This window comes from Bacillus rossius, chromosome 6 (assembly GCF_032445375.1).
Source record: "Bacillus rossius redtenbacheri isolate Brsri chromosome 6, Brsri_v3, whole genome shotgun sequence".
Lineage (NCBI taxonomy): Eukaryota > Metazoa > Arthropoda > Insecta > Phasmatodea > Bacillidae > Bacillus > Bacillus rossius.
The window spans coordinates 51,080,449-51,103,069 of NC_086334.1; the positions used below are offsets into that span (position 1 = coordinate 51,080,449).

The 22,621-nt window shown below is 38.0% G+C and overlaps 1 protein-coding gene across 1 annotated transcript in view; it reads left to right on the forward strand.

The window, feature by feature from the left end:
- Positions 1–22,621, forward strand: part of LOC134533172 (dynein axonemal heavy chain 3) — a 182,794-nt gene that overhangs the window by 110,305 nt on the left and 49,868 nt on the right. The window contains exons 45-56 of the mRNA XM_063370536.1: positions 2,085–2,225; positions 4,297–4,459; positions 5,380–5,502; positions 6,172–6,363; positions 6,766–6,956; positions 8,808–9,015; positions 10,159–10,279; positions 11,991–12,130; positions 16,437–16,638; positions 18,381–18,539; positions 19,532–19,680; positions 20,799–21,035. Coding sequence (XP_063226606.1) covers positions 2,085–2,225; positions 4,297–4,459; positions 5,380–5,502; positions 6,172–6,363; positions 6,766–6,956; positions 8,808–9,015; positions 10,159–10,279; positions 11,991–12,130; positions 16,437–16,638; positions 18,381–18,539; positions 19,532–19,680; positions 20,799–21,035 — 2,026 coding nt within the window. The remainder of the gene's footprint in view (positions 1–2,084; positions 2,226–4,296; positions 4,460–5,379; positions 5,503–6,171; positions 6,364–6,765; positions 6,957–8,807; positions 9,016–10,158; positions 10,280–11,990; positions 12,131–16,436; positions 16,639–18,380; positions 18,540–19,531; positions 19,681–20,798; positions 21,036–22,621) is intronic.

Here is a 22,621-nt window from a genome sequence, read left to right on the forward strand (position 1 = left end):
TACCAACATTGATCAATAGTATGGGAGGTAATGAAAGTAGTAATAAATAAGTGAAATATGTAATGTGAAAAAAAAAAAGATAAGCAAGCTTACGTGACACGGGACGGCATGAAATGTCCTACCAAAGAAAGTTGAACAAACACATCAGGCAAGTGATATTAAGACCAAAAACTGGAAGTTACAGTAGCTAAGTTAAAAACTCTAACATAGCAGTAAAAACAACACAAGACAGAGCAACCTCTGCCAAGTTGCAAGGCCAAATTACAATTACAAGAGCTACAGCGTAATCAAAGGAAGCTCTAATAAGAAGGTTTAAGCCCTCTGCAGTAGTATTTAAAAGTATGCATGAAGGAGAAAAGAGGGGAAGCCAAAGATATAGGAGTGGAGGGACCAGATGCTAAAGGGAGGAAATGAGTGAGAGGGGGGAACTTGGGTAGGGGAATGTCATTTACACCATGCCAATTCAAAATGCAGCACAGTGAACTAGTTCAAAATTGCATTTCGGTGTGTACTGTGTATTGACAGGCTTTTGTTTGTTACTTCAGTTTTATCGCAACTCACCATAGTAGGGGGAGGTTACCGGTTCTGTGACACCGTAAACAATCAAACAGGTTGGTGTGGGACCACGTGTCTGGGGTGGGAGTGGCAGGAGGTGGCCGGGAGCCTTTTGGAGGGAATCCTCAGGTGGTTGTTGACGTCACATGGAGGGTCGTCTGCTTGTGCGATGGTTGTAATTTAAGAAGCTAGGGAGCGCTAGTGTCGCACGCAGTATTTATTTTTACAAGTACAAAAATGGGAGGTATCGCGGCAGCGGGGATTCTATCCGTCAACCTTTGGATTGGTAGTCAGCAATGCTAACCACACGGCCACGAGGCCATCTTGGAAATAATAATTTCAGATATTGTATATATTCTTATAAAAATTTGTTTTGTGTTGTGGAAGTTTTAAAAATATATGTAGTCCGCCATGTTTATTTTTTATAGTACTAGGCGGAAATTTAAAATATATTGTCGGCCGCTAGTCGGCCGCCGTGTTTATTTTTTATAGTGCTAGGCGGGAAATTTAAAATGTATTGTCGGCTGCCATATTAATTTTTTTATAGTACTTGGCGGGAAATTTAAAATATATTGTCGGCTGCTAGTCGGCCGCCATGTTTATTTTTTTATAGGGCTAGGCGGGAAATATAAAATATATTGTCGGCTGCCAAGTTAATTTTTTTATAGTTCTAGGCGGGAAATTTAAAATGTATTGTCGTCTGCTATGCGGCCGCCATGTTAATTTTTTTCGTCAAAATTGGAAGAAAAAAAATCATTTCGGCTGCTAGGAAGTATCCAGAACAGCCAACTTTGAATTGTACTTGTAAAAATAAATGTGGCGCGCAACACTAGCGCTCCCTAGCTTCTTAAATTAGAACCATCGCACGAGCAGACGACCCTCCACATGATGTCAACAACCACCTGAGGATTCCCTCCACGTGGCTCCTGGCCACCTCCTGTCACGCCCACCCCAGATACGTGGTCCCACACCAACCTGTTTGATTGTTTACAGTGTCACAGAACCGGTGATCTCCCTCTACTCACCATACAATTGTGTCCCTACACAGTGGTGATTTACCAAGTGGTAGTATTTTTTCAAAGCCAATGCTATGAGGAATGGGCCAGGGCTTTGTGCAGGCAACAATACGGGGGGAAATATTGTCTAGAACCCACACTGTGTGAGAGTCGTACCTAAGTCCATGTACCCTTTCATACTGCATACCATTCAAACATACAGCCAACGTACTCCCCAGCTAGACCACCTGACATCAGTATAATAAAGTTGTAATGGCAATTTTATCTGTATTTTTTAATACTTTACCAAAATAATTTACATGTTCTTTTTAAGATGGTACCTGAGCAGCAATATTTTCTACGTAAAACAACTGCAGCACAAACATAATAAAGACATGTACATTTTAACTACATTATGGGCCACTTTAGGAGTGTAAGACACTACAGTCATCACACTTAGTTCTTGCCATTCTGCCCTACTGCTGCTGACTTGCAGACTTGATGACATAAGGGAAGTGTGCTGGCGCTCCACAGGTTCACTGCGTGGCCGGAAGACGCCCTGGAGCAGGTCGCAGAGGTTTTCTTGAAGCAGATGGATCTGGACCAGTCTCTGTCGTACAAGTGTGTGGATCTCTGCAAGCTCTTCCACGTCAGTGTGCAGAAAATGTCTGTGAGGTGTGTACGACCCTGTTTCTGATGTCAGTTCCCGATGAGTTGAGTGGTTCCTCTTTTGTCGTCCGTAATGAAGCGCCATATATTTGTTTGGAGAGGATCGGTTGTTTGACACACAACTCCACAAATTAGTTTGTGAGGAGAGACCTGAGAATTTCATCAATAGAATGTCCTAAACGTTTGTGTGAAAGGGGTCAAATTCTTAGTAAAAATTGAAAACATTCTCCAGTTAAAACAATATTTCAACAATGGAGAAAATATGAATACATAAAAATACAATAGTGTGCAATTGATTAATTTGTATATCACTGATTTCATAACAAAGAATGAAGAAAAAATATTATGTTTTTTTTGTTTTTAAATCTTAAAACAAAAAATTTTCAAAATTTTAGATATGAATCTCACTATATTTATATATTTCAGTGTTTAGTAAAATACTTAAATTGAGCATGATATAGATTTTTCAATGAAAGCATTTTGGACCTCACATTTTCAGGTTAATAGTACGTATGTGTGATGCAGGTAGTGTTTTTTCAAGACGATAAATTTCACCATTTTTATTTTCCACTTTTGGGTTTATCTGGCTCAGTGATTGATACATATGTGTACTGTTTCTGAATGTTTACGAAATCTTTTTATTTCTGTTTTTTTTTTGGGGGGGGGGGGGGGGGGTTATGGGCTGTAGAGTTTTGGTGAATTGTATGAAAAAAAGAACACCTGCTTGAACAGATACATACAAAGGAAAGTTTTAATATAAGTGGAGGTTTGGGCTGTCATGCGTGTATATGCCTCTTATCTTGAAGGTTTGGAGGGGAAGAAATGCAAGTTGACGGATGTTAAAATCTTTTCACAGTTGTTGGAATTGTATGCTTAGGCAGCACAGAGACCATCCTGCTTCTGTGAGACATTGCTTATGATAATTTTTATTCACACATAAGGAAATGTAATTGAATTAAATGAACATGTTCTAACACTAATGTGTTGTGAGAAAAACTGTCAGGAACACAAATAACTAGATGGTGGTACTTCTAGACAGAAACACACGTTAAGAAAACACATTTTTGAACAACTGTGTGGTCACAATGTTTTAGGTTGTTCTACATACCACACATATTTGCCGTAGGCTGCAATTGCAACAGCCTTTTACATTGAAATGTGCATGAGGCCCAGAGACTTCTTATTTGCTACCGCTTGTGTTTTAATTTTAATGTTTACGTGGTTGCCACCAAAAGTGGGTTGTTTTACGTGTAGCAAAGTGTAATTATGTATTCAATGTTTTTTTTTATATATTTTTAATTGAGAAAAACATAAAGGGTAAGTACTGTAAGGAGAAAAAATAGAATATTATGAATCAATTACTGTGTGTGTTAAAGAGTTAAACAAGCTATATATTTTTTTTAGACAAGTTCATTAAAGATGGTAACACTCAGCGACACAATTCAGGAAGGACCCTGTCATGGCCTATTGTAAGGACACATGTCAGTGTGTGCTGGAGTGATATTGGGAAACCATGAAAAACTGAGATCAGGAATGCCGGACCAGGATATTCGATCCTGGGTTCCCTGTCTTACCACTGTGCCTCCTTGTTCCATGAATGTGCTCATTAATGCAGGATAGGATAACATGGGTTTTGCTTTGCCGTGCACCCTGAACATCGTCACGACCCAGTGGTTTCGCCACTATGGTATGGATTACCCCTAAGACCAGGGACCGGCGTCTACGTTATCAGCCACCAGGCCTGGTAGTAATGCCCATGGAAGACTCCTTAATCGCGGACCGGGAGGTCGCAGTTGAGCGTACTCAGCAGCCAGGACTATCAGTGTATTCCAAGCTCACGTTCCAGCTGCGTGCATTTAGGACCTTCCCGACACCCCGGTAAGGAACGAGTCACGCCCTGAGAAGTCCGCAGTCAACGTGCCCCTGTCCGTGGCGCCTAGGACATCGTCATCGAATCCAAGGCTCATTGGGCACCATTTTTATGCATTTTCAGGGATGGCCAAATAGCACACACGAAAATAGGTAGTGTGCTGAGTCTTATTTGTGATTTCACATCTGACTACGTAATTGCACGCAGATTTTACCAGGAGCATAAGCGTTACAACTACGTCACACCCACGTCTTACCTGGAGCTCCTGCAGACGTTCCAGTCGCTGTACCAGAGGAAAGTGAATGACATTGTGACCTTGAGAAGCAGGTACACGACGGGACTGGAGAAGCTCGACTTCGCTGCCGGCCAGGTAAGTCGTGACGGCGCTAGACATGCAGGTGGGTGTAGTCCTTGATGAAGTCTAGTACAGATGATGAATTAATAAGGGGGGAAACATCTGTGTTCTGTCACAATGGAAAAACTTCAAAATTATCCCAAATATTTTGGAAATTCACTCAGCCTGATGCTGAATTATGTCCTGGTGGCCATTTTGATCTTGACTGGTTTTTTGCATGAAAACATAAAGTTTGCATAAAGTTTCGCCACAGCTAAACACCACCACCACTGCACACAAATAAAAAAAATCTTTTAAGTGTCCCAGCTCCAAAGATCAAAGAAAAAGTGAAAATTGTAGAAATTGCCTTTTAAGGTACTAAATAGTTTCGTTGACAATGGTGTTGTGAGATGAGAGTGAAACATTCACAGAATGTTTGTGTGGGAAAACTCGGGTATCCCGAGAAAACCCATAGTCTTATGACAACATCTGCCATGTTTCCCACTGGTGAAAAATCTGGATTTGACCCCGCCGGAAATCAAACCTAGATCACCGTGGTGGGAGATGAGTGATTCAAACACTCAACAATTATGGTCTCCCTCTTTTTTAAAAAAACTAAGTCTGTTGTGTGTATTTCAAAGGCTAGCTGATTAAACTGTTTAAAACTATTGTACATTAAATATTTTTCAGATGTCACTGTCCATAAGTCAAAGGCCTGTGGGTCACTTTTGTTGCACATTGGTGTTAGTAAATATTTGGACTATTACGTATGTTTCCTAAACTGCTAATTTTGTCATACCTCATAGTCTCCTTCAAGGTGATCTGGGTTAAAATTCTTGTATGTCTCTCATGTATGGCAGGCAGCAACTTTGGACAACCTCATCTTGTTCTTTACACAGCAAACATCACCTTGATTTATATTTGATAGCATTTGTGTTATTGTATCATTGTTTTAGATTTTTGAACTGCAAGATAAATTGAAGAAAATGCAACCAGGTCTGGAATTAGCTTCAGCAAAGACAGAGAAACTGCTGATCACTATTGAGCAAGAGACCATTATTGTGGAGAGGCAGAAGGAGGTAAGTGTGTCAGTTTAGCTGTTATAAAATTTAGATACTAGACATTCATTGTGGCACTGTGTTTTGAAATTGACAGGTGTTTAAATACAGTTGTTATGTGAACTGTAGTTCGTGGCTGTATAGTGTACTCTTTATGTTTTGGTGTAGTTCGGCGAGTTTCCAATATTTACCTGTCTGTAGGGAGGGAATGTTATAACAAATCTGAAAGTTCAGGTTGGGGTGGATTAAAAGATAACTGTGCTTTTCTATGAAGTCAAACGATGGCAGTAAAGAAGCATTTACTGTTCTGCAAATACAGAAAAGTATTACTTTAAATTTTGTGGTATATTGTAAAATAATATGAGCTATTTGACTCTAATCGTACAAACATATAATGCGTTTACTGTTTGTGAAAGTAGTAAAAAAATTAATAAAATAATAATCCTAGTAGTTAGAATCAAAATAATCTTTATCTACATGTAACAAGGAGACCAGCTTCCAGCACCTATCATATTACGTAATGCATACGTGATTTATTGTTTTCACAGTAATCTTGTAAGTTCCAACTTCTGAACTAACAAAATGTTTTCTGCCTTTGATCTTCTGGCATGTGAAAGTGTGTGGAACGCTGGAGTAGCCCTGCCGTGTTGAGTTGGCGGGGACTGAAGCCTGCGGTGTGTCGCCGCTCAGATCGTGGGGGCGGAGACTGCGTCTGCCAACGAGGCAGCGGCTTCAGCGCAGGCCATGCGGGACAAGTGCGACCAGGAGCTGGGGAAGGCAGTGCCCGCGCTGATCGAGGCCACCCGTGCTCTGGACACCCTGAAGCCACAGGACATCACCATCGTCAAGTCCATGAAGAACCCGCCCGCTGGGGTCCGGCTGGTAACCCTCGCCTCTGCTCCTCTGCTGTGCTTGTGATCTGCATCTAGAGCACTCGTAGCATGTACTAGGCATCATGGAGCTGCAAGGGTTAAAATTATTACTAATATATAGGTCACCTATATATGCTAAATAAACTGATACATATGTAACTACAACTAAGTGCTGGATTTTTTTTTTCATTATTTATAATTTTTCTACTCTCTTTTCTCTTGAAAAGTTTGTAGGCATAACCATTAATATAGCTGGTAAATAATGTCAGAAAATTCACATTTTGTTGTCAGGAAATAGATCTTCCATCACATTTTTATATCCATGAATGTAGCCTCATACTTCTCGTGTTAAAATTGTTTTTTTTTATTACATATAGTTCCAGCAGCTTCTAACAGCTTGGTTTGTGGGTAGGTGCTGGAAGCTGTGTGCGTGATGCTGGCCATCAAGCCGGACCGAAGGCCCGACCCGGGCGGCCGGGGCTACGTGGATGACTATTGGGGCCCCTCGCTGCGCATGTTGGCGGACCTCAAGTTTCTGGAGAACCTGCGCACGCTCAACAAGGACAACATCGCGCCACAGATCATGAAGAAGATACGCGAGCGGTACACGCCTTGCGGATTTGTCACTGTCACACACTTGGTCTCTCGTGCTGAGTTGGTTATTTCATTTGTTGTCACACTATTTTTATAAAGAGATTTCCTTTAAATTTACAGTGTTTTATTGCATAATCGTTCCACGCGCATAATCCTTTATTTTAGGGTGTCAAAATTTGAAGAAAGAATTCTTGCATAAACATTGCATGATGTTTTTGGTCTCACTGTTAGATTACAAGCCCTTTGTGTAAGTAGTTTTCCCATATAAAACTACGTATTTTAAAGTAGCAATCTAATATTCATTTGAAAATTACTGCTTACTTATTTAACTAACAGAAATTCAAAGTTGTCTGATGTGTAAATATTCTTTTAAAGACATTTTGAAATGTTATCTTATAATCTTTATCTGTTTGTCTTCGTCACTGCTGTGTACCGCTTATAAAAATGTAGCAAGCACGAGGTGGTATCATTCATGTTTGGTTATGTTAATTCCCTTATAGAGCACGCGCACGTAGTCGAATATCGATATTGATAGCTCGTTAACCACATTTGATAGTCCACACTCTTTCGTGGTATGTGGGTACTATGACTATAGTTATGCATTAATTCCAGCTCACGTTTAGGTCACGGTTTTCATTTTTCTATTAAAAGTTGAACCAAATGTTTTTGTTTCATGACTTATTAGTTTATATTGTTTGGCATGCTTTTGTATACTCTACTTTTTAAATAAACATACTTTCCATGAATATATTTTGTTTTTATGAATAACTTTTTCCAGATAAAAATTGCACCCCTACTTTTTAAACTTGATTTTAATATAAAATTTTGTAACGATTATGTGATAAAACACAGTATTTAATGTGTCAAACATTTTTTGTACCAGATATTTTGAAGCTGAAAAAGTCACGTGCTCAAAATGATGTACACCTTTTATATTCCTCCAGCCTTGCGGTAAACTGCGTGCTAGTTTTTAAGACAGAACTGACTCGTTGCCTCTTCTCTCGGTGGCAAATGGATGGGTAAAAAAAAAATAAATACAATGGTGGAAAGGGAATTAAGGGTATAAAAAAATATAAGTCTCTCCTTTGTCTTGTTAGGAAGTGCGGGCCTCCTCCTCACACAGTCAAAGAAGAGCGGAGGGTCAACAATAATGTATTATTTCTTATTTCTTACTTTCTTATTATTTACTACGCGCCAATAAGCTGAGAAAAGGAACACTTCACATTATCCAGGGATCTTTAGTGACGACAGATATATGGTGCTGCGATCCATACGCAGAGTAAAAATGTTAGATTAATGTTAGATTTTTTTTTTGCTCAAAAATAAGGGTGAGGTGGTGCGACCCATATGAAGGGGTGACCCTGCTATAGGTAAATACTGTAATATAATTCTGGTACCATGGAAATCTTTACAGCCAAACTTTTCCCAGAGTTACAGTAAAAGGTAAAACCCATAAAATTCATTGCCAGCGACCCATGCACAAGTTTTTCTAGCCTTTCTAACTTTCTTTTATGCCCCGTGTGACAAGTGAACGTAAAAATTTGTTAATCTTTAAAAATGTCGACGGCGACAGCGAGCAGTCTCCCACCCCTCACCTCCTCATCACAACCATGGCTAGCCCGCCCAGGTGGAAATAGAATAGAAAGATGTGTCCCAGCGTAAACAAGCGTTCTGTGTGCCGAGATACCAACTATTTTTTTTTTTTTCAATCTTTATCTTGTAGACAGGGGTGATCATTTCAACTAAAAGCAGACCTGTGGAAAAATATCTATATAGTTTTAAAAAAAATAAACTACAATGGTATATAGTTGGATACTACTCATTAACTGGAGGGGTTTGCCACCACTGTTGCAACTGCAGGTACATCCCGGACCCGGAGTTCAAGCCGGAGAGAGTGCGGGGAGCCTCGACGGCCTGCGAGGGGCTGTGCCGCTGGTTGATCGCCATCGAGGTGTACGACCGGGTGATCAAGATGGTGGCGCCGATAAAGGAGCGCCTGGCCGTCGCCGAGGCGGAGTACGCCAAGCTGGTCGCTAAGCTCGAGGAGAAGGAGGCCAGCCTGCGCGAGGTGAGGGCTTCGCGACGTGCAGCTGCCCACAGCCACACGTGTCAGCTTGTTGTTAATAATAAATATACATGGCTTCTTTTAAGTATAATAAGTTCACCTGTTGGTGTTTCTGCATATTACTTAGCCGACATTACTTTCTTATTTTTTCTCTTAATCGAATGGGTTTTATCGAATCTGTGTACAGTATTCTGATAGGTGTTTACATGACTCAAATCTTTTAAGGAAATTAGTAAAATATTTATTAAAGCCAAGTAACTCCAAACAATGGCCCAAAAAGCCTGCAAACTTTATGGAAATATTTATTATCTAAATTACAGTGAAATGTTTTTAATTTTGTACGTCTGGGAGCACAGCTTAGCGATTTTGCTAAATTATAGTACTTCAGTGTAGCTAGTATGGAAATACCAAATGTAAAAATGTAAAATCTGGAATATTGGCCACTAGAAAATGGAAAACTGATGTGATAACATGAAATTTGAGTGAAATTAATATGTCAGCAGCGCAGTAATGCCACCTGGTGACAAAAATAAATCACCAGAATCTACCCAAAATAATTTGAATGCACATTGCTCCATTGGTGCCAATTACAGTTAGTAATATAGCTAAGGATAAGATTATATGGTGAATTGTGATAAAACCAGAATATCACCAAAAAGCATGTCATACACCGCATGATACCAAAATGCCAGTTAATACACCATAATAGCACCAAAATGCAAGTTATATCATGGAATTAAGCAGCATTTAACCAAAAATTAATTCAAACCACAAGAAAAGTAATCTTTTAATGTTTTAAATTCAAAGAATGTCATTTTTTCCAGATAAAAAATTTACTAAAATACATAGATCAGAAAAATTAATTGAAATTGTTTTATTGCGCATCTCTTTTTGAATCACTTTTAAACCAATAATAAATAAAAACAATAACACCGAAATCTTCTGTTTCAAATACAAAATTGGACTAAAAATAAAACCATAATATCATGTCTCTGACAGGAGAATGTTGGATGAAAGACCTTTCACTGTATTTTTCTGGAAATTAAACACTGGGTTTCACAATGTGTTCAACTTGGTGTTTAAAAGGAAGCAATGCAACAGTAGTAATCGTTCCTGATTACTGAAGAATTCTCTCCTCTGTTACAGGTTCAGGACAGGTTACAAGCTCTCAGCGACCAGCTGGCGGTGGAGACCAAGAATAAGAAGGAGCTGGAAGATGAAATAGAATCCACCATCCAGCAGCTGAGCAGAGCAGAGCGACTCATTGGTCAGTATATTTGCTTTGCGAAGCGAATAACAAACCAAATGTTTTAAATATTCACAGTCGAATTGAATTGCCAATATTGTTCTCAGTGAAATTGTATTTAACTTATTTTATAAAATACTAGATTAAAGAAAAAAGAAAAGTTTAATTTTATTCATGTCTGAACTGATTAAGTGATTAATCAATGACCATATATATAACATAATTCAATAAAAATTATAAAATAACCATGAATACTATTAATAATGAGCATTCAATAAAGTAACTAGAGTGCCACCTTTTGATTTTTACAACTAACTAACTTTATTCAAGCAAAACATAAACAACAAACCAACATTAATTTCATGAGCGAATCTTAGGCTTCAAATGTTTTACAGCTTTGCAAAAAATGTGAAAATTCACATCAGGTGCGAAACTTTGCATCACAACCAAAGCTTCAAATAAAACGCAAAGCATATTTCCTGACGAAGTTAAAACATATATTAAAAAGAGCTTTGATTGATTCGCTTAGTCAAAGATTCGCACAGGCCTAGTTCACATACACAATGTAGGTGATGAAATGTTTCTTGGCAAGAATTGAGAAATATTTTAGTTGTAACTACCAGTTTTGACAGAGTTTTTTGAACAGGTGTAAAACATGCAAATAAAATATAAGAATTACAAGTCATTTTATCTTTCGTGTTACACTTGAGCCCTAGTACAGCAGTCAGTGATCAGATGTGGCGATGCACAGCATAACACAGTGGTACCCCCTTAATAATATAATCTTTTACTGGCTCTGTGATTTCGTAATATCCAATAGTTATGTTCTTGTCTCCCCTACTGCCTGGGCTGCAACTCTTCCCACTGGTCCTCGCAACCGTGTATTTGGGATTCAGACCTTTCTGTTGGCCTTGTGTGCCCGGAAGACGAGAGTCAGTGTACATCGTAAACATTACTCTGCCAGGAAGGTCGGGTACTGGTGGTGGAGGGGGGGGGGGGGGGTGCTGCGGGGGCAGGCACCCACCAAACTGCGGCACCTGGCGGCACACCGGCACATTACCTTTCGCTCCGCCACACTCCCGCCAATACCCGCAATTACGAAAGCCATCATAATTACAATAAAGCCATCTTAAGAAAATTCCACTTAAAAAAAAATTCCTGCATAATAAGTCTATAAAAAACTTGAGTCCAGGACCTTTTGAGATACAATTTATCCCTTTTAATAAAGATTCCTGATTAATAAGTACAAATGGACGTAGTTATGCAAAAAGGAACCAACCCACATGAAACCTATTCTGAGTATTTTGAAGTTAAAGTTAATTATAAATTGTAATTCTCCTATTGATAATATAATGTGGGTATAATTTTAATGGTCTAGTATAAAAACTGATATAATAATAGCAACAATGGTACGATCAACCTATTACTATTTTTTTTTTAAATTTAGTTTCAAATAAAATATAATGAAATTGTGGGTTGGTTCCTTTTTGCATAACTACGTCCAAATATAAAGTGTTTTTAAAAACTGTATTATCTCTGCAGTAATATTTGAATACTAGCCCCTCTCATGAGAAATAACAGTGTTCGACAAGTCTTTTATTTTAACATGACACATGTTCTTTGTCAGCCAATACTAGGCATAGAACAAAGTGCAATGACTAGGGAGCCACTTTCATGGTAAGTGAAATCGGCTGATTTGGTCGATGTTGACGTCGAGTGGGTGCGTGCGCAGGGGGCCTGGCCGTGGAGGACAAGCGCTGGAAGCAGACGGCTGACTCCCTCACCCTGCTGCTGGACAACATCGTGGGCGACGTGCTGCTGTCGGCCGGCGTCGTCGCCTACCAGGGAGCCTTCATCGCCGGCTACCGCCAGGTTGGCAGGCAGCGCCCAGCTCCTTATGGTTTATTGAGTTTTCCATACAGCATCCAGCCAGAGTAGTTCATCTTATGTTATTCAAAACCACTTTATTTTTCAATTGAAAATTTTGATTGATAATAAAAAATTGTAATAAATTGACTCGGAAGTCCTCATTCATTGGCAATGTGTATTTTTTTTTTATAAAAAAAAAAAGTAGTAAGTCTTTGCTGTGTTTAAAATCTTACTAAAGAAATTGATGTAAAATTAACATTTTAAAAATATTTTACTGGGATACAATAATACCTATTGTGGAGAGAAATTTTGAGTACAGTATAGAATTTTAATTAGAAAAAAATCTACCATATTTACCTGCACAAAGATCGCCCCTGCATGTGGTTAGCAGGTTAGCACCTTTTATTTTGGTCAATAAAAATCTAACATTTACACCTTAAGGGTCGCCTTCGAATATGTCACGCCATGTATCTGTCTCCAGTAGAATACAAGTGAAGTCTTTATGGCCCGTGTCTCAGCTTATTGAATAAACTCATATTTACATATTTAAACCCTAGTTATTCACGAGTTTTCTTTGTTAACGGCCGCCAGGTAAATTTTATTTTTGTTCAGCAATATTAAAAAATCAATTTTTGCTAAATTCATTGAGAATCTTAAACCATTATTTAAGTTTTTTTTTTTTTTAATATATTTGGAGTCACAGATATGCTTTGTCATAAATATATACAGAAAGTAAGTTGCTGTTGTATCACACGGTGTGAAACTCTGTCGATTACTTTTAATGTCCGTCTCAGTGGAGTGTCTGTGTTTTGTGGTGTTCTTGTCCATGGTTGTTGACATTTGTTTATTTTTTTCTCCACTTCTGGTGCGTGTGACAAAATTAGTATTAATAATATTTTGTTTTCAGGTTTAGGATGGCATGTGCTGTGTTTTGAACTGTCCACACAATTTTTCCATTACTGATTACTGTTTAACGAGATAGTAGTAGTGAAAAAAAACCTTTGAATACTTGTTTAAAATGTTATAACTTTGCTTATTGTTCATGTTTTTGATTATGAAGTCCCATAAAACATCAAAAAAGGGTATTTATATTACAAAACAGACTTAACCTCAGCAATGAGCATTGGTTTAAGACAAACTCACGAGGTATGCTATGTCTAATATTCGTTAGTAAACAAATATTTGTTTCTTAAAATATTTAGTATTCGAGGTTGAATCAAATACGAATATTCACACAGATCTTCTAACAGCACAGTTCATGGTGCTTTACATGCACTGCTGAGATATTTTAATTAAACTATTTCTACTTACTCGTAACACATTTATTAAAACCAACATAGGCAGCAGTGCAATAATAATTTTTTTTTTTTACCCAAGATGGGAAATACTCATATGGTTCGTAGTACATTTTATTAAACAAAAAATCGGCATAAAATGCGCAATCCATATGCAGGTAAATACAATAGTTTGTTCTTCTATCTTGCTACTGCTACAATAATTTAATCCCAAAGAAGTAGAAAATACTTTTTGACGTGACAACGTCTAATAAATCGATGAACGCCGGCTGCACGCACGAATAAGTGTCCCGTTACGCACATTGACCCATTACGCTGTGTCCCGTTATGCTCATTGTACACTTGTGCCGCATCTATCTCTCTTCCACTCTATTGGAACAACCATCCATTTGACTTTTTCGAGGCACATTAAACTTGAAACACTCCCATTTGTTTCCTAATTTTCCTATCATCGTCCTATCCTTAACAGAATAACACAGATTGGAAGAGGTTAAATAGCAAACATGTATAAAAGTTATAGTTAAAATAATCTCTTCGTTAAAGTAATAAACATATTTGAATTAATGAGTGCAAATAAAAGTAAATTTATCAATTAAATAGTAGATTTCATTTCACTCCTTTGTATCCATACAAAATAGTGATAATTCAATAAAAATGATTCAATTTTATTCATAAAGGTATGCAATCTTTTCATCAATGTTTTGTCATGACGTCACGTTAAACTATCGTCCGTAAACTGACTTTACAGACAACCAATTTTTAAATTTGAATTTGTTAGATCACAATGACTGAAATGATGCTTGTCATCAAATATTAAACCTACTTTTATTTGGACTAGGCCTTGAAACGTAAGACTGCAGTTGATGTTACGAATGCGATGACGGATATTTTGAAACAAGAAAAAAGTATACCGGTAGTATTGTAGACGGACGACGGGAAAGAATTCTACAATGCATCATTCAAGGTATTGGTGAAAAAGTACAACATTAATCACTACTCTACGTTTAGCAGTGTCAAAACATCAATAGCAGAACGTGTGATACGTACGATAAAGAATAAACTGTATACGATGTTGACCGCCAACGGAAATTACAAGTGGCTGAATTTACTTACTAAACTTGTACGAGAATACATTTCTACTGTGCATTCTATTACGAAATGAAAGCCGAAAGATGTAAAGATTAATCGTCTGCTTCGAACTGTGTACTCCAAGATGAATATACTAGATTCACGAAAGAAAAAAGCGAATATCAGCGACATTGTGTGAATTTCGAAAAATTGTGGAATTTTTTCATAATGATTTTGAAATTGTTATTTATTCAAACTTATCACAGATTTGGGTATAGTTATTGATAGTTTGGTTATATATATTCTTCATTGCACTTAGGAATGTTTTAATGAATGAATGTTACGATGAAATCCTGGCTGGCTAGTTCAAGGAAATGTGAACGTGACTTCAGTAGTGTGCTGAAACATGACTGTCCCACGCACAGAAAGTGTTTTGTTTTATTTAAATAACATTTTTAATTATTATTATTATTATTTGTTGACATTTTTATGTTTTGTTCTATTGTTGTGTGTTTGGACGTATCTGCAACTACCATACTCTATGGTGTAGTCTGAGTGACTTCTAAGCTCAATTAGCAAGACCCCTCTAGGGAGCAATGGACTTAAACGGCAAATTGAACTTTTTATACATAATTTGCATAACAAAACTTTCATTGTTGAAAAATCATATTTTAAATTTAAGGCATTTTAGCGTATTAATTTGTATTGTTAATTGTCTGTGTTTGATTTTGACGTGATAATTAAGTCAACAATCTTAGTGTCTCGGCCAATCAGAGGCCATGTTACTTAAGATAAACATCATTACTGAATTAACGGTAAGAGTCTTGGAACAATGACGGTGATGGCTACATAGCCCGGGTTTAAATCCCCTCAAAAATCAACAGAATTTACTAGCTGGGTAGATCATCCTACTACTAGGATGTTTAAAAACGTCGTATAAACATATATTACATGTTGTTTAATTAGGGCACGTCCCATATGCCGTGTATTTAGGAGTGATTTACCATGAGTAAAATACCGACTCATGATGCTATCCTAATTGAACTGTTTTTTTCTACTTACAAGCATCGTAATATTGCCAACGGACTTATAAATATTGCATTTTATTGTTGAGCACGTTAAAGAACCTATTGAGACAAACATTTCATTAAAAACAATTACGCATCTTGTTCTACACTTGATTTAGTTCTTACACCCAGAGGTGAACTGAGACAGAGCTCTCACGATGCTTTACCGCAATTATCTATTGAGTTCAGCCGCGGTATATCAAAATTAACTTTAATCACGAACATAACAAATAAACATTATTTTTCTCACGCTAATTTCCAATTATAAATTGAGATTCAACAGGCATAATTAATTTGAACTTTATGAACTTTTGTTTTGGGTTTCATCATGTGTGCAACATAACTCCACTAATTTCAGAAAATATATACCACTGGTCCAACCATAAATTAATTATATTTTATTTGATTAAAGAGTATTTGTGTTAACCATATGTTATTCTGTTGTTATTTTACAGTGCATATGTATGTTTTCCCTATGATTTCAATTTGTCTGTTGTTTAGTCTTATGCCCTTTGAAGATTTAAAGTGTGAGAATATTTAATCTTTATCTTATGTACCACACTACATTAGCCTTGACATAGTAGGGAATTTAAGTTGTGCATAAGGGTGGCGCCCAGATATCAATTTTAAAATAATCAAAGAATATATATTCGACAGAGCCATAAATAGCCAAAGAGAACTATTTATTATTTAAACCCTATTACACTAAGAGCCTTTTAACAGAGTGTAGGAGAGTGTATGAAATATAGTAAATATTATTATTAAAAATAGTAATAGTAAAAACGACAACTATTGCTCTCTCTTCTAACAACAACAACACCTCTACTTTCAGTTCTTATTCAGTAGCTACATGAAGCGTGGGCGTGTGCATCTCCACAGGAGCTGACAGAAATGTGGAACGAACAGTGCCTGAGGCTGGCCATCCCTTGCTCGAAGCAGTTCTCGCTGATCACCACTCTGGGAGAACCTGTCGAGATACGAGCGTGGAACATAGCCGGGCTGCCGGTCGACAACTTCTCCATCGTCAACGGCATCATCGTCGGCAGAGCTCGTCGCTGGCCTCTCATGATAGACCCCCAAGGTATTTGCACTCCATTCTTGAGAACCAAGTTTTGTACAAGTTGGAATGATGCAATTGTATGCTCACCTGTGGTTTTTCCACATCGTATATATTTGCTGCGGATAGTCTCTAGCACGTAAGGCGAGAAGTTGGAGACTGAGTTCATAAACAAACCAATCAGTTTTATCTACCTTAAGGAAAGAAAAAGAGACAATGTTATAAAGTAAAACACATCAGATTCAGCACCGAACTCCAACACCACTGGGTCATAAGTGGGAATAAAAGCTGTAAAAATAGGCTCAAGTTTTTCAAGTACAGTAATTCTAAAAATACTTTTCTCACCCTAGTTAATTAATTTCTATGCCATGGTATTTGAATTCTGTGCAGCAGCAACATACTTATCACCTGGTGTGCAGACTCCATACAACAGTGACATAAATACCATCACATAGATGACATGTCATATAATATGAGCGCTTTAAGCTCTTCAAATTGAAATATAATTCTCAATCTTATATGCTGGATAATACAGTATATACTTCAGTCATATTTAAAAAAAAAACCTTCTTTATTATGTTTATTCCTGATGGACAAAAAATATTAATATTACTTAACAATTTACCTACAAATGAAATTAATACAACCCCATATAAATAATATAACCATACTACCTCTCCATATGTAAAAGTTTTGGGCAAATCAGAATATTTTTTTTCTCAAGTTATTTTAAGAGAGTTTTGAATATTTTGTACTTTTAAACAATAATAATTCATACTATTATTTTTACGTAATAAATTGTACATAAGTCTCCTGCATGTTTACTGTAGTATGTAGGTTACTCGCCTACAGTGAAGCCTTTGTTTAGTAAAATTAAATGATGCTCTGTTGTAATATTTAAATCAATTCTTTATTAATGTTTCTTGCAAAAATATAATTGCTACAAGCGGAAATTTATAAGGCTCTATTCCACTGTCTCTAGACACGGTTGGTATTCGATTCAAATCCTGTTTATTTTATGTACACCTAAGTGAGATGTCGGACAGAGACATTACTACGATCCGTAAATGGTTCTTGCAATGGAGAAGACTGATTCATAATATTTTTTTATGGACGTACATACGCCATTGCTGGCTTTCGCTGTATGCCGTAGAGAAACCACAAGAATGGTCAAAAAAAAATGACAGCACAGATAATTCTGTGGAAGGAATTACCTAGTCAGAAAAAATATATATATATCAGGGCACAGACAAACATAATGGGCTAACACCGGTGAGTCAACAACATACCTTCGACATAGGCTGATCTTGATTGTTCTTCTGTGGGTCTGTGTGTTCAGGGGCATAGCCAGGGGGGGGTTTTAGGGGTAACCCCCCCCCCCTCCCCTAGCACCAAATCTTTAATTAATTTCTTATTCGTCACTCAAACAAATTTCATATTAAAATTAATAATATTTTTACCATTACAATATTAAAATTTAAGTACCGAAAACTGCTAAAACTGCTAAAATTTTACACCTTAAAATCCAAATTTTCCCGGGGGAGGACCCCCGGACCCCGCCTTTAATACGGGGGAGCCATGCTTCTTAACACCCCCCATACACAAATCCTGGCTACGCCACTGTGTGTATTCATCTCGCTCGTCCATGCTTGAGGTTTCTCTACGAAGTGCAGAGAAGACCAGCAGTGTTGTGAATGAGCGTCACCAGCCACGTGGCATGTGACGGCGTGGGAGCAGGGTGGAGCAGGGTGTGCGGGGCGGCGCAGGGCAAGCCAACAAGTGGGTGAAGAACATGGAGCGGGACCACAAGCTGCGCGTGGTGAAGCAGAGCGACAGCAACTTCCTGAAGGTGCTGCAGTCGGCCATCGAGCTGGGCCTGCCCGTGCTGCTGGAGAACCTGGGCGAGGAGGTGGACCCCGTGCTCGGTGAGCGACTGCAGTCCGTCTTTCATCATGGTTTCCTTTTGTTTTTAATACATTTTGCTATTTGTGATCAAAAATTAGTGTCCATTGACGGTATTGTTACAATTTTAGTCATTCTGACAAAGAAGTTCAGTGTTAAACACCAAATATTATTTCACTGGAGCAAACTAATTTTTAGCAGTTGGATCATTATTAATGAGGCATTCGTAAAAATTAAATTTTAAGTTCTATGCTCTAATACACACAGAGAGAGAGAGAGAGAGAGAGACACAGACACAGATACAGATATATGGCACGACTCATATTCGAGGACAATCCTTACAGTGAAAATGTTAGATTTTTTTGCCCAAAATTATGGGTGCGACCCACACGAAGGGGCAACCCTTCTGCAGATAAATGTGGTATCATGTCTAACACTGAATTACTTATGTTAATAAAAATGAGTTAAAAATAGATGCAAGATCAAATTAAGAAAAATTATTTTTTCCTATCTGGTAAGTATCTGCATTTTATTATAAACATTATGCTAAATAAATGACACTTATTGAATTAGAAATATACTAAAACATTCCATTTTTTGTGATGTTAGATATATTTTGTTAAAATGCTGATTAATTTAATATATAATTTACATTTTGTTATTATATGAATATGGAGTATGAACTTGCATTTCGGTGTTATATGGTGTATTGCAGAGGCGGATCCAGGATTTTGGTTTGGGAGGGGCTTGACCCAGCTGAGGCTAGGCTTTATCAAGGCAAACACTAAAACAATAGTGGACCCAGATGCTTTTGGAGGGGGCTTGAGCCCCTTAGCCCCTCCCCCTCTGGATCCGCTACTGGTGTATTGGCATGCTTTTCAGTGTTACTTCAGTTTTATCACAATTCTCTATATAATCTGATCTCTAGTTATAATACAAAAGAGTTTTCAAAAGCAAGCTCTTGTCATATTTATCATAAGTTTATCAATAACTTTGTTGTTTGTTTGGTTTGCAGATCCTATTCTCACGAAACAGGTGTTCAAACACGAAGGTGTGGACAGCATTCATATTGGTGAGAACTATGTTGAGTATTCTCCAGACTTCCGGTTCTACATGACCACTCGACTTCGCAACCCCCACTACTTGCCAGAGCTGATTGTCAAGGTCAGTGGGAGTTTATAAGAGTATTCCTCATGTATATCTCCAAAGATGCATAGCGTGTGGAAGGTCATATGTTTCGGTTTTACTTTAACAACTTCTTTTTGGTTTGTCTATGCAACATGTAAATATTATTCACATATTTAAATTTTTCCTCAATATTATATTATAACTTTAAGTAGTGGAAGTAGCGATATCTTAGATACATATCAATGATGATTTAAAACAGGTATTGGTACTTACCTATAACATTCATTTCCTAATCTCATTAAATCAGGTGTATCAATATTTACTTCAGTTATTTTTCTAGTTGAATGATTGTCAGTTATTCAAAATTTCTTTCAAAATATAAATGCTTATTATTTTTATTCTGTGGCATTGTATGCAAACCAAAACCAACTGTTACATTATAACTTCAACCATACAACTTGCTAGGGCTTGAAAATTAACTTTTTTGTATATAAATTTCATTATCACAGAATAGTTCCCGTTTGGCAAAGGTAAAAAAAAAATGTTTAAAGATGAAATATTTTCTCCTCTACTTTACAATAAGAGAGTTTACTGATCAGAGTGTTTCAAATCCAGTATTGCTGGTGTCAACACACATTTAATTCTGTGTAGTAGTTGAATTCATTAATCTTTAATTTAAAAATATATATATATTTTTCCTTTTATTGCAATTTTATTCCTGCCCTTACTAAGTATTGAAAGTCATCAAAACAGACCAAACACTCAAAAATCTGCAGAACTGAATGTTGTAGCTTGGCTCCTGGGTTGTAGCCGTGTCCTTGGCGAATAATTCACATGAGGAATTATTCGCCGAGGACGCGGCTACAAACCCAGAAGCCTAGCGCTACCTCAGACAATGGCTGTGGAATTGCCTGCGAACATTAAGAACTGAATGTATGTATGTTTCATGGTAGTAGCGTGCGTGGTCATGATTGGATGTCAGGTTGATATTGTAATGCCACCTACGAGCGTGTACAACCTCCTGCTGAAAAGAGGGAGTGGAAGCTCCACGTGGTTCGTAGAACACAGTCCTGGTGGAACAGCGCACGTGTCCGTCAGGGGACGGCCGAGAGACGGAGAAGCCAGCGAGCGCGACGGGCGGGGGCTTGCGGCAGGTGACGCTGCTCAACTTCATGATCACGCTGACGGGGCTGGAGGACCAGCTGCTGGGCATCGTGGTGGCCAAGGAGCGGCCGGAGCTGGAGCACGAGAAGAACCGGCTGATAGTGGAGGGCGCGGACAACAAGCGCCAGCTCAAGGAGCTGGAGGACAAGATCCTGGAGGTGCTGTCCACCTCGGAGGGCAACATCCTGGAGGACGAGAAGGCCGTCTTCATCCTGCAGTCCTCCAAGGTTAGGTGTCCGTTGCACCGTGTGGATGGACCAGGAAGATTTAGCACGTTCCTTAAATTATTACAAAAAATAGTTTTGCTAATGTACATTTTGAATTCTATTTTTTTTTTTTGCTTACTTCCTACATAAATGCTATTTTATATAGTTTTAAAATAAAATTTTAGCTAAATTAGATCAAATTGTCATTCATTAAAAAGTCATAATAAAATGTGACAAAACTGCTGTACATTTTTTTTTTTACTTTGGTGACCTGACTCAAGTGGTAGTTTTTTTTTTGGATGTTCTCTACTACACTATTTTTTATGGCCATGTATCTGTAGTGCTGCCAAGTTTCATGCATCTGAGATAACTTTAAACTGTAAGCCCAAGCCAATAAATGCAGGTGATTCGTGAATTACTCTAGATCAAACCTGTGACTTAATGTTTTATAGTATATTGCACTACCAGTGATTTAAGTGAAATAAGCAATTTTTTTTTTAATCTAGAAAGGTATGAACAAATGGATTTTATTGTACAAAACTGAAAAGTGTGTTGTTAGTCGGGGGTGGTTCAGACGGCTTTAAGGTGATATGTTAGTGGGCGCCACCTCGTGGTACGGCACGTGGACCCAGTGAGACTCCTAACTCAGGGCGTGACGTCGCCCATGTGTGGCGTGATATTCCCCCTTGAAAACACCTAGCATTAATTCCTGCCTGCTCTCAGCGTCGGGCACGCTATTCTCTACGCAGTGGGCTCTTAGGCGTCCCACACGCCGTCACACTCCACGTGGTCATACAGATTTAAAATAATGAAATAATACGTTAGGTTTACACACCTGATTTATTCGGCTAACTCAACTCACATACGTACACAATTGAAACTGTATAAAACGCCCGCGGCACAAATCGGTTTAGATGTAGTGACCCGCCACGTGGTCACATCTCGAATTACGTACAGTAGAACCCCGATTTTGCGAACACGGATTTAACGAAAACAACAATTTAACGTAAAGGTTTTCAGGAACCATAAAAAAAAACACCAATTTATTAAAATAATAATATAGATTTCCAAAAAATGCAAGTAAATAGTAATGGAATCTTATTAAAAAATACACTCTGTGGTGTCAGTAATAGAATGGAGGTACTATATATTAATATGTGCCTTTGCATCATCTGTCCAAATACGAAAAAATTAAAAAAATTGTTCAAATTGCTTAAAAACTCCGGGCGCTGTAACTGAATTGCGTAGGTGCGTGCCATTGCGCGCGCCTGGATAGATAGACTGTCCGCGACACATGACGTCATGAAGGGTTTCTTTGTCCGCATCCCCCTCCTCCATCAATATCCCTGGCTTGACTCACCACGTTATCTTCCAAATACGCCCGCATAGTAACAGTGCTAGCCAATAATCACACGTTTCCAAATATTCCCTTTCCCATCCTCCAGGTTTTTTCAACTTGTGACCACGTCACACCAATACGCCATTATCATTATTCTCTAGATGTGTAAAAGTAACGAAAAAAAGCGTACCCGTATGTATTCGTTACTATAACAATTAGTACTCGTTACTATCGTATCGTTACGTTACTCGTTACTTCTGAAACCGCA